The sequence below is a fragment of the Ailuropoda melanoleuca genome, chromosome 4 (assembly GCF_002007445.2).
Source record: "Ailuropoda melanoleuca isolate Jingjing chromosome 4, ASM200744v2, whole genome shotgun sequence".
Classification (NCBI taxonomy): Eukaryota; Metazoa; Chordata; class Mammalia; order Carnivora; family Ursidae; genus Ailuropoda; species Ailuropoda melanoleuca.
In genome coordinates this window covers 26,000,347-26,013,908 of record NC_048221.1, presented here as the reverse complement: position 1 = coordinate 26,013,908, position 13,562 = coordinate 26,000,347, and the positions used below count along the sequence as shown (strand labels likewise).

The 13,562-nt window shown below is 37.4% G+C and overlaps 1 protein-coding gene across 14 annotated transcripts in view; it reads left to right on the top strand.

The window, feature by feature from the left end:
• Positions 1-13,562, top strand: part of CFAP20DC (CFAP20 domain containing) — a 234,689-nt gene that overhangs the window by 117,795 nt on the left and 103,332 nt on the right. For 10 of the 14 annotated variants that reach the window (XM_019805517.2, XM_011231610.3, XM_034658566.1 and 7 more), the window contains one exon: positions 5,524-5,688. In XM_019805517.2, coding sequence (XP_019661076.1) covers positions 5,524-5,688 — 165 coding nt within the window. Of the gene's footprint in view, positions 1-864; positions 1,008-5,523; positions 5,689-13,562 lie in introns of those variants that run through there. The other 4 variants (XM_011231588.3, XM_011231632.3, XM_034658570.1 and 1 more) reach the window with 3 other exon arrangements.

Sequence of the window (13,562 nt, the reverse complement as noted above, 5' to 3'; positions counted from 1 at the left end):
AATGTGAAGAAAATTATCCCTTCAAAGGCCACAGAAAAAAACTAGAAATACTGTTGTAGTGCCTTAATAGACTCATTGAGCAGGGAAGGGCCTTAGAGATCATCTAATCCAATGTCCTAATTATACAGAGAGGAAATAAGATCCATGGAAATAAGGCATCTTGTGCTGAGGTCACATAAGGTGAAACTCTAGGCCAAGCCTCTGACTGTTCCTTCCTCAACAGTATACATATTTACCTTCCTCAATAACTGGAATGCTTTAGTGTTTTTAATAATCAGCATTGTTGAGTGTTTTCCTGCCTCTCTATCTCCAGGTCAGATGATGCACGTCATACTCAGATCTCTTCAGTTTAAGACTGCATTCCCACTCCTTCCTGCAGCAAAGTTGAACTCAGATTGCCCTTGCCCAGTAAACCACCCCAGGGCAAGAAAAAAAGGGTATGATCTCAGCATAGCAGAGGTGCCCAACCAATAGTAGGTCCCACAAAAATGGGTTATGAATATCTATATATCAAGATACAGATTTATTCTGATTAAAATATCAATTGTGTTTTATAAGTAGGTATAAATATTATTTATAATAGAACTTCACATCTTAAAAATTGTAAGGGTAACAATTCCATTTATAATGTCATCACAAATAATTAAATGCCTAGGAATAAATTTAATCAAGGAGATGAAAAACTTTTTCACTGAAAACTATAAAACATTTCTAAAGGGAGTTAGAGAAGACCTAAGAGAATGGAAATAAATACATCTGATGTGTATGGATTGAAAGACTTGATATTGTTAAGATGTCGGTATAACCCAAAGAGATCTAGAGATTCAATGCAATCTCTCAGTATTTCAATGGCTTTTTTTGCAGAAATGAAAAAGCAAATCCTCCAATTCATATGGAATTGCAAGGGGACCAAAACAGCCAAAAACAATCTTGTAAAAGAACAAAGTTGGAGGATTCATACTTCCCAATTTCAAAACTTAATTCAAGAGTTGCAGTAATCGGGGGCGCCTGGGTGGCACAGCGGTTAAGCGTCTGCCTTCGGCTCAGGGCGTGATCCTGGCGTTATGGGATCGCCCCACATCAGGCTCCTCTGCTATGAGCCTGCTTCTTCCTCTCCCACTCCCCCTGCTTGTGTTCCCTCTCTCGCTGGCTGTCTCTATCTCTGTNAAAAAAAAAAAAAAAAAATTTAAAAAAAAAAAAAAAAAAAAAAAAAAAAAAAAAAAGAGTTGCAGTAATCGGGGCGCCTGGGTGGCGCAGTCGTTAAGCGTCTGCCTTCGGCTCGGCGTGATCCCACAGTTCTGGAATCTAGTCCCACATCAGGCTCCTCCGCTAGGAGCCTGCTTCTTCCTCCTCCACTCCCCCTGCTTGTGTTCCCTCTCTCACTGGCTGTCTCTCTCTGCCAAATAAATAAAATCTTAAAAAAAAAAAAAAGTTGCAGTAATCAAAACAGTTTGGTACAGTTAGAATTGGCATACACACCAGTGGAATAGAATTGAGTCCAGAAATGAACCCATACATCTAATTTTGACAGGGCTGCCAAGAACATTCAATGAGGGGAGAAGAGACTCTTCAACAAATGGCCTGGGACAATTGGATATCCACATGCAAAAGAATGAGTATGGACCCCTACTTCACACCATATATAAAAACTAATTCAAATGGATCAGTGACCTAAATAAAAGAGCTAAATAAAACTCTTAGGAAAAAAAATAAAGCTTAATCTCCATGACCTTAGATTTGTCAGTGGATTCCTAGATACAACCCCAAAGCACAGCAACAAAATGTTAAAAATAGATAAATTGGACATTAAAATTTAAAAATTTTTGTGTATCAAAGGACACTTAAGAAATTGAGAAGACAACCTACAGAATGGGAGAAAATATTTGCAAATCATATATCTGATAGGATAAATATTCAGATTCTGCATATAGAGAGTATATATATGGAATATTCTGATATCTTCCAGTATCTGGAATATGTAAAGGACTCTTACAACTCAACAATAGAAAGACACACAACCCAATTAAAAAATGGTTGAAGGACTTAACTACTGTAGATATTTCTCTGAAGAAGATATACAAATAGTTGACAAACGTATGAAAAATTGCTCAACAGCATTAGTCATTAGGGAAATGCAAATCAAAACCACAATGAGATACCACTGCACACTCACTAGGATGGCTATAATTTTTTTTAATAGAAAACAAGCGCTGGCAAAGGTGTGAAGAAATTGGAATCCTTGTACAATGTTAATGAGAATGCAAAATGGTTCACCCACTATGAAAGACAGTTTGGCAGTTCCTTGAAAATGTTAAACACAGAATTACCATATGAACCTGCAGTGCCACTCCTAGGTGTATACCCAAAAGAATGGAAAACAGATACATGTACATGCATGTTCATTGCAGTGCTATTCACAATAACCAAAATGTGGAAACAGCCCAAATGTTCATCACCAGATGAATGGACAAACAAAACAGGGTATGTATTATACACACAGACAAAAAGTTACATGTTGCATGATTCCATTTATATGAAATGTCCATAAATCCATAAAGATAGAACGCAGATTTGTGGTTGCCAGGAACTGGGAGTTAGAGGGAATGGACAGAAACTGGCTAATGGATAAGAGATTTTGCTTCGGAATGATGGAAATGTTTAGGAACTATATAGAGGTGGTGGTTGCACAGCACTGTGAATGTACTGTGTGCCAATGAACTGTTCACTTTAAAATCCTTAATTTTTATTAATATATTAATGTGAATTTCTCCACAATAAAATTTAAAAAAAAACCTAAGAGTATGATTCATTTCAGGATAGCTAAGTGTTCAGGCTTATTTACCCCTTTAAATATCAAAAAACTTTTTATTATAAAAAACACATACTAAGACACAGTGGTTTTGTTTCCATTATAATGAAATAATTGACATAAGTATTTGTTATTAATAATAAACATTTATATAGTACTTGCTATGTACCAGACACTGTTCTTAGACCCTTACATACATTAACTTATTTAATCATCACAATAACCCTCTAAGGTATTATTTTTTTAATCCATGTTTTACAGATATTAAGACCAAGGGCACAGTGAGGTAAATTACCATGCTGGAGTCACACAGCTAATAAGTGATGTTTTTATGGATAAAGTGCTTTATATATGTATAAAAATAGATGACTTAATTTTTTTTAAAGATTTATCTATTTGAGAGAGAGAGAAAGAGAGAACATGCACACAAGTTGGGGGGAGGGGCAGAGGGAGATGGAGAGAAAGAATGTCCAGCAGACTCCCCGCTGAGTACAGAGCCTGATGCGGAACTCGATCTCACGACCCTCAGATCATTACCTGAACCAAAATCGAGTTGGACACTTACCCGACTGAGCTACCCAGGCGCCCAATGACTTAATTTTTAAAGCTAGTTAAGATCTTCATCAGAGGTATCCAACACCTACAGAATGGCTCATTTTTTGGTGGTCTTATAGCCAAAGAAAGCCAAAGAGAGATACAAAGTCATTCAAACATTCTAATATAGTCACTCATACTGGGAGCAAAGATAGCAAAAAACCTACCATCTCATTGTGTTTCAATGCTACATGAGCAAATCTGTCAGTTTTCTCTTAGCCTTCTCCTCCGTGTACCATTTTGCCATTCTGAGCTAACCATTCCAGCCAACATAACATCCTTTCAGATTTGTTAGCAGAAGCACCTTAAATTCAACTGTGTCGTTTTCCAATGTTAATCAAGCAGTCTGCGTGTTTCCATACACATTCTCTTACAGAAGATAGAACTTGTCTGGAAGAAAACTGCAGATATTCCTTGGTCCCTTAGTAGCTGATTACCAGTTTGATTTGTTATTTGCCATCTGGGGGAGAAAGATGTTATCCAAATAAAATGTGTATGGAGTACTTCTCAGGAGATAGCTAAGCAAAGAACAACCAAAGAAAAGAAGTGGAAGACTTGGCAGCTGCTTTTAATCTAGGTCAGCTGTTATGAAGGGGCCTTCATCCATGACTATTTATTGATCATCCCCTTTGAACCAGTGCTGTACTAAATATATCGTTGGGATTCTCTCACCATTCTCTCCCACACTAGCAGCCCTTTGACAGAACTGTCTTCTTTCAGTTCCTAGAATGCACCAGAGTCCTTCTGCCTTCAGAGGCTTCAAATGCTCTTTTCCCTCTACCTGAATGATCCCTCCCCATTCATTTCACCAGGCCGCCTTCTGCTTATCTTTTATGACTCAGCTTAAATGTCTCTTTATTAGAAAACACTTTTACTGACACCCATTACCTCTTTCATTACACCTTGAACTTTTCCTTCAGATTGCTTAACAAAATTATAATTAAATAGTTACTTATAATTTTTTTCATATTCTCTATTAGGTGTAAAATCTTAAAAAAAAAAAAAAAAAAAGAAGAAGAAGAAGAGAAAATATTCATAAAGTGAAATTACTGAGTAAAATGGAATGTACCTTTTTAAGGCTTTTGAAACATATAGGAAAATTGCTTTTTGGAATGCTAACACTGATTTAATTCCTGCTTACTACATATGACAAGGCTTAATATCTTTGCCATAAGAGAGGTCATACAAATAAATAAGAAAGTAATGTTCTAAGACCAAAATGGGTTAAGAACATGAACACAGAACTTTACTTAACTGGAAATTTGTATATACATGTAAGAATATATGAATGATATCAAATCTCATTAGGAATACAAATTACAATTATAAAAATACTATTTTAATTATAATCTTTCTTTGAAAGTATTCAAAGGTAAGATGTTAATGGGGGAAGCTGGGTAAAAGGTATTAGGAACAATGTACTATTTTTGTGACTTTTCTGTAGATCTAAAATTATTTCAAAACAAAAAGTTAAAAAATTACTTTACTCGTATGATGTCTCTAGGTGTTATTCAACTATGTCTTTGTGCATATTGATCTCTTATAAATGAGCCACTGAACTCCCAAAGATCTGCATCAGAGCACACCTAACTAGCTCTTTTCTTGAGTCACATTCTAGTATTGAAAAATAAGTGTAAAATATATCCAAAGAATGCTCTATTTCACAAGTCTCTGAACCTGCTGTATATGTTATATACTTTATCTCATTTAATCTTTCCTACAGTCCTACAAAGTAAGCAGTAAAATTACAACACTCATTTTACAGATGAGAACGCCGAAGCCGTAAGGTTGAGTAACTCATTCAAAGTCGTACTCTGAAGTGTTACTTTAGGCATGCCTGGGTGGCTCAGTCGTTAAGCTTCTGCCCTTGGCTCAGTTCATGATCCCAGATCCTGGAAGTTGGGCTCCCTGCTCAGTGGGGAGCCTGCTTCTCCCTCTCTTGCTCCGCCTGCTTGTGTTCCCTCTCTCACTCTCTGTCAAATAAATAAATAAAATCTTAAAAATAAGAAGAAGATAAAAATAAATAAAATGTTTTACTTTAATTGGTTTCATTTAGAAGATATGTCCATTTGGCAAAAATGACTTACATTTGGGGGATGAGCGTTTGTCTTTATTTTCAGCTGGATATGGTGTCCCCTTTCCAACAGATGAACCCGCAGACATTATTCCACGGAGCTGCCAACTAACGACAGATGTTCCACAAGTCACACAGCTGCTAAACATGACTAAACTCCGCCAAACGGAAATAAAATTTGGAGGTCATCCTCTAAGTTCAGCAGAGTCAGGTATGCACCAGGCACTTAAAATATAAGCATATTTATTTGAAAGAACAAAAAAAGGGTTAAAAAAAAAAAAACCCAGCACCGCAATGATGCTTTATAGTTTGAAGTTAAATATTAAGTCACTCTAACATCGACTCATGTCTGTGATAAATCATTTTAAATTTCTCTTTAGCAGCTAAAATATTTTCTGGGCTTTTATATACCAAATCAAAACATCCTTGATTAGTCCTCTCCTTTTCCTGTATGCTTCCAGGCCCAGCCAATTATACTTCCGAAACATCTCTCGAATCTGTCTGCTCCTCTGTCCTGTTGCTGCTTTCATTGATCGGGTCCCCACCATCACTCACCTTAGCCTCCCAGTTAATCTCCACATTGCTGTCGTAATTATCTTTCTGATAATAGAAATAGAAATGTGATCATGTCTCTCTTCGATTAAAGACCTTTAATGTCTTTCTCACTATCTTAGAAGACAAAATGAAAAAACCCTTATGAACTCACACAAAACCAAACTCCCCTATGCCAACCTACTCCAGAGTTTAATCTCTCATTCCCCACGTGCGACTTTCTGACCTTGCCGTGGGCTTGCACACTTTCATATTTGGGAATTGTTGTTTCTTGGCCTAAAACAGCTTCTTTGCCTTTCTGCCTGGATACACTCCCAGTTCATTTTTCTAGATTCAACTCGAATGCTACCTCTTCTGTGCAGTCTTTCTAACAAGCGCTGTTCCCTTCTTTCCAGGACTTTTTTTTCCTTTCTTTTTTTTTTTTTTTTTTTTACAATACCTTTTAATATGTCTGCATTTCCCAATAAAGTGTGACTTCCTCCAGAAAGAACACTGTATCTCATTCTTCTATATCCCTAACATCTAACACAGTATTTGCCACAGTGTTTGCAGGCCAGGGGCTGCAAACTCAAATTACTATGGAGGCCGATCAGATAACATAAATGAGTAAAGTGGGCTGGATGCCTGGATATTTGATACCTAGAAACATTTTTTACTCAACAGTACACCTTATTGGGAGTGGAGGGGGTTCTTAGAGGAAAGGAGTCAGGTAAGGCTTCAAAGAATTGTTCTCTACTGTTAAAGCAGTAATGTTAACAATTGTGCAAATGATAGAATAAATGGTAGTTAGTACTCAACCCCTGCAAGGGAGCTGATAAGGAGTAGTGAGGACTGTAGCAAACTAGAAGCTCATTCTCCGTCTAGAAGAAATATTGCAATTCCATTCTAACCAAGTGTTGCCTTGCTTAGAATTCATGCACAGTCTCACCAGATCTTCCTTTTTTTTTTCCCCAAGAGGAGCTAGGTAGCTCAATGTTTATGATAAATCTTCCAAATTTAAAATATTGTCTAAAGCCTAAACTTTTTGAAAACACTCTATGAGCCTAACAAACCATGCCAGGGCTACCAGTTTTGTACCTCTGTAATAAATACCCATAGCTCTTGACCAAATGAACGAATAGTACATACACATCAAGAAACCTAGTATTATTTAGATGAGTGAGTCTCAACTTCCTGTTCGTTAGAATCACTGGGACGTTTTATAAATAATTTATGTAAAAAAAAATTTTTTTTTCCTAATGTCTGTGCTTCATCTCCAGAGATTCTGATTTAATTGGCCTTGGATGGATATCTTTTAAATGCCTTCAGTGATTCTAATGTGCAGCCTGGGTTGAGAACCACTGGATCACTTACCCAAACAAAAGTCCTGTGGCTCGGGGCGCCTGGGTGGCACAGCGGTTAAGCGTCTGCCTTCGGCTCAGGGCGTGATCCCGGCGTTATGGGATCGAGCCCCACATCAGGCTCTTCTGCTATGAGCCTGCTTCTTCCTCTCCCACTTCCCCTGCTTGTGTTCCCTCTCTCGCTGGCTGTCTCTATCTCTGTTGAATAAATAAATAAAATCTTTAAAAAAAAAAAAAAAGTCCTGTGGCTCAGATGACACTCAAAAACACAGAAGTAATCCCAAAAAAGGTAAAATGATGGCCGTAATAAGGCACATATGGAAGAAGAAGTAGGTCTTGAAAGTATTCAGTGAATACCTGTGTACATTTTTATTATAAATCAATATAAGGTATGGAACTGTAAGGTGGTGCAGAAGACTGGCCAAAGACAAGGAGACAGCAGAATGCATGAATGAGTTTTCTGAGGAATTAGTAAGAGGAATGGCCTCAATGGGCAGAATGGCTGGGGAAGAATACAAGAAGAGTGTGTGTCCTGCTCCTAAAGTAGAGAAACAATAATGCCTGTTTCAGGAAGATGAATGTGACATCAGGATTCAAGATGAATTTTTAAGTCGAGTGAGACCAGAGATTAAGAATTACAACTCAGGGGCGCCTGGGTGGCACAGCGGTTCAGCATCTGCCTTTGGCCCAGGGCATGATCCCGGGGTCCTGGGATCGAGTCCCACATCAGGCTCCTCCACTATGAGCCTGCTTCTTCCTCTCCCACTCCCCCTGCTTGTGTTCCCTCTCTCACTCTATCTCTGTCAAATAAATAAATAAAAATCTTTAAAAAAAAAAAAAAAGAATTACAACTCAGATGTCTTTGCAGCCATCTGGGCATAAAATGTCAGTGGCTATGTGGTAAGTGATGAGCCTGAGAGACGCTGCAGGGGACACACAGGCAGGACTTGTTGATTCTCAGATAACAGATGGGGAAGAGAGCAGGCTCAAAGTTTCAGAGAGGTCAAAGTAGAAGCTGGAGAAAAGAGATAGCTATGATAAAATGAATGAGTTATAGAAATGAACTGTTTTGGGGCACCTGGGTGGCACACCGGTTAAGCGTCTGCCTTCGGCTCAGGGCGTGATCCCGGTGTTATGGGATCGAGCCCCACATCAGGCTCCTCTGCTATGAGCCTGCTTCTTCCTCTCCCACTCCCCCTGCTTGTGTTCCCTCTCTCGCTGGCTGTCTCTATCTCTGTCGAATAAATAAATAAAATCTTTAAAATAAAAAAAAAAGAAATGAACTGTTTTACTCTCTGTATTTATCCTGTATTCATTTATTCTTGATGTATTTTTTATGATTTTATTTATTTTAAAGAGAGAGAGATAGAGCTCAGTCTATGAGCAGGGGGAGGGGTTAGAGGGAGAGAATCTTAAGCAGACTCCCCCACTGAGCATGGAACCCAAGGCAGGGCTGGGTCTCACTACCCTGAGATCACAACATGAGCCTAAACCAAGAGTCGAACACTTAACCCACTGAGCCACCCAGGTGCCCATCTTGGTGTACTTTTTTATGTCAATCCTCATCAGCATTACATGTCCTAAGTTGTATATTCCTGGAGAATTGGGACCTATTTTATAACTTCTTCAGTATAAACCCTGGCAGGGAACTATGTGTAAGCAGACACTATAATTCTAAGCTCTCTCTTACAAAATTTCCGAACTTCAGAAAAGTAGAGAGGACATAATAAACCCCATGTCCCCATCACCTATTTCCACAATTGGCAACTTTAGGCAGGACATTTTGGTAACACAGGGCACAGGTAGTGAGAATTTGTATATTTATTATATACACTATCTTTAGAGAGAGTCAACTTTAGGCAGGACATTTTGGTAACACAGGGCACAGGTAGTGAGAATTTGTATATTTATTATATACACTGTCTTTAGAGAGAGAATATGTATAACCCATATTCATTAAAGAACCTTTAGAAAATATATAGAAGGATGAAAAAGATCTTACTCCCCAGACAGCCACCATAAACACCTCTGGTCACAAATCAATCTCAATGGAAGAGTCACCACAGAATGAAAGGAGCAAGCATGTTTTTGATAACCAAACACTCTATCTGTATCTAATAGGCTGTGAATGCTTTCAGTAACAGAAATGACTAAGCTGTAAAACCTGTCAGATAACTCAGAGAGCAATTGTGAATGCTCTTTTCTTCTTTTATCTCTCTAGCTTAATGTTTTAAGAATTAATTACGTCTTTAAATGAAAATGCAAGTCTATATCCAGATATTTTTAGTATCTTTTTTTTAATTTAAAGTTCAAGGACATATATGGTGCCTAAGATTAAAGAGGAATTTGAATAAATATTAATTGCATCATTAACTCAATATTATAGTTAAACAGAAAATTTTCATAGGTCATATTTGATCCCAACTTGTAGAAGAGGATAGTAATATATATTTTTAAAATTCCACAAATGAGATATCAATACAAAATGATAGTCAACTTGAGTCACATAAACAGAAAATTAATAATCAGGGGCACCTGAGTGGTTCAGTCACTTAAGCATCTGACTCTTGATTTCAGCTCAGGTCTTGATGTCAGGTTCATGAGTTAAAGCCCTGTGTTGGGCTCCATGCTGGGCATGGAGGAAAGAAAGAAAGAGAGAAAGAGAGAGAGAGAGAGAAAGATAAAATGAGAGAAAAAAGAGGGAAGGAAAGGAAGGGAAGGGAAGAAGGAAGGGTGGAGGGAGAGAGAAAGGAAGGGAGGAAGGAAGGAAGGAAAGAAAATTAGAGAGAGAGAGAAAGATAAAATGAGAGAAAAAAGAGGGAATGAAGGAAGGGTAGGGAAGAAGGAAGGGTGGAGGGAGAGAGAAAGGAAGGGAGGAAGGAAGGAAGGAAAGAAAATTAATGATCATCACCTAATAGCATATTTCTTTTGCCCTGTGAATCCCAATTATATTTCTCTTTATAACCATAAGGTTTCTCTTAAAGAAGAGCTCACTGCACATGCATGGCAGTTAAGATTACATGAAAATACCACAGTCCTTCCTTACCTGAGGTTTCATTACCTGCCATCAGGTGTGGTTCAGAAGCAGATGATCCTCCCTCTGATACATCATCAGAAAGTCAGTAGTAGCCTAACACTAGGTCACACACCTACATCATTCACCTCACTTCGTCTTGTCACGTAGAAATTTTATCATCTCACATCATCACAAGAACAGTGAGTACAGCACAATAAGATATTTTGAGAGAGAGAACACATTCACATAATTTTTACTACAGTATATTGTTAAAATTGTTCTATTTTGTTATTAGTTGTAGTTAATGTCTCACTGTGCCTAATTTATAAATTAAACTTTATCAGAGGTATGAACATATAGGAAAAAATGGTATATATATGGTTTGGTACTATCCAGTTTGAGGCATCCACTGGGGGTCTTGGAACATATCCCCCAGCGATGGGAGGGAGCTACTGTACATTGAACTTTGTGGTTCTCTTTCTACAAATACTTTTCAATTGCTAATTTTGTCATTTGTGGGCTTTGAAACTTACTATAAATGAATATAATAATAATTGTTCTCTGTATAAAATATTTTATTTGAAAGGTGTAGCTAATGAATTATGCCCAAGGGCAGCCTTTCTAATCTTGAAAAAGCCAGGAGATATTTCTTCATTTCAGCTATTTGTTTTTGTGTCTGTCTGAAAAATGGACTCCCCATGATGAGATTTTTGAATTTCATGAGAAAATGACTGTGTGCTCTTATAACTGACTGTACAGTATTCATGTAAATTGTGGTACTTTATTATAAATGCACACACTGAGATCCCAACAAAGCTGCCACAGAAAGTAGTTGTAGCTTCCTATGGATGCTTTCTAGTATGTTCACTCGAGCAAAAAAGGAAACCTTAAAACTTCCATTTTAGAGTGCATTTTGTTGAATGTCATGTAACTTGATCAAGAGCATTTAATGAAATTAATAAGATAATCGTGTTTCCAAAAAGCCAGTGTTACCACACTTCTGCACTGCTCACTTTGTCAGTTCCCAGTGCACATTAGCTAATGACTGTTAGTCTGCAGAGAACTGTGGGGTTTCTGATGATCTTATTTTCATTAATGGAACCCCAGTTTAATTGAACCAGAGATTCAGGTCTGGTTATTGAAGTTGAGCATTCGGCTACTAATGGCAAGATGCAATGGTCCACTAAGCACAAATCAAAACTAGTGATTTGCTTAAAAATTAGGAGGCAGTTTTCCAAAGTGTCGTCTTTTCCACAACAGCAGTCTTACTGGGTTTCTACTCCTATTTAAATAAGACTGGCATCCCTATTTTCTAGCACAATTGCAAATAGGTAAATTAATGCATTTAGCAAAACCATGAAATAATCATCCAACTACAGTTGGCACTGGTGAGATCTTATTAGACTTTCTTTGGGTTTCACATTATGAAAGCAAAATTCAAATCAAGTAGCAAAATCCACTGTAAAGGGGAACCTAAAAGAAAAAGGATTTAGATTGTGACTTCAGGAAAAAAACAAAACATTTTTCTCCTTTTTTTTAGAGAGAGAGAGTGTACAAGTGGGGGAGGGGGAGAGGGTGTGCAGGGGCACAGAGGGAGAGAGAGAGAATTTTAAGCATGCTCCTCACTCAGCTTGGAGCCTGATGTGGGGCTTGATCTCACAACCCTGAGATCATGACCTGAGCCCACAGCAAAAGTTGCACACATAACGGACTGAGCTCCCCAGGCACCCCAATAAAACACTTGTCTAAACTCACACTTTTGGTAAACCTTGTCTGAAGATTGTTGGTTTAAAGAGATGCCACAATTTCTGGGTCCTGTGTCTGATAATAAGTCACAGTGAACTCAGCTGTCTCTTACATTTGAATTATATACCCTCTTTCCCCATCTTTAGTAAAAATAAGGCATACCTGGTCACATTCCCTCATTAAAAAAAATTTTTTTTAATGTGAAAGGAATTTAGTGTTAATGTTGATCAGTATCTGTGAAATTTGTTATAGCAAAGATGTCACAAAACATGTATAGAATGAATTTCAATTTTTCTGTGATATTTCCATCAAATATTGAAGAAACTTTGATATATAAATATTAATATAATAGTAAATGTGAAAACCATATTTAATCCGTTGTGTAGTTGTGCTACTTTTGCCGGACTGACTTGTTCCAGCCTTTATATTTCTCTTGTAGATGTCTATTACAGCATGGCTTATAATGACAAAACTGGAGACAAATTACCTGTGCATAGTAGGGAGTTGATTAAATACCTACAAATAAGATATTATGGATGCAGTTATACAACTGACCTGATCTGCTTTGGATGGTCCGGAAATGTCTCAGAGCTGTGTGTGTCCGTCAGTGACACATGGAAAGCTAGGATGTTGTCTCTGTATGAGCCCACTGACATGGTAAATAAACAAGATAGTTACCTAGGGATGCTGGTATAGGCATACATTATTTTAAGGAAACACACGAAAATTAATAATAACCTTTGGGAGTCAGAGGCAGGAAAATAAGACTGACTTCTTATATCTTCCTCTGTTAGAGAATTGTAAGTTTCTAAATATGTTCAGGATTTGTGATGTCAATAAATATATAGTATGTTAAAGCAACTATGAGACATGTTAGTTTCTTCTGTATACATTTCTGTCTTTTGAAAAGCCCAGAGAATTGCTATAAAATTAAAATGTATTCCTTTACTTAATGTCAGTATTCTCATTTAAAATAATATAATTGGATGGAAATCCAAAATGAATGACAAGAAATCTTTTAAGTAGATAGCTGTATATTAAACTTGTTTATGATATAATAGGGGAATACTATTACAATCTATACTGTATTAGCATCAGTTATGTTCACATACATTTTTACAAATAGTTCACATAGTGATGAACATGGGGCTATACTCATCCAGTAACCCCCAAGACACCCTCTCTGTAACATCACCCTGCTTTTATTTCCATCCCAGCACTTATCCTTACCTGATATTATCTTTTTACTTGTTTGCTTATTGCTGTCTCCCCAAGGGGAAATTGAGCTTCAGAACTGCACGGGTCCTATTTATTGTTGTATCCCTACACCTAGCTCAATCTTTAACACTTACCAGGAACTCAATAGGTATTTGTTAATTAAGTGATCAAGTGAGTGAATGAAATGCTAACCATATAATTTAAGCAGGTGAG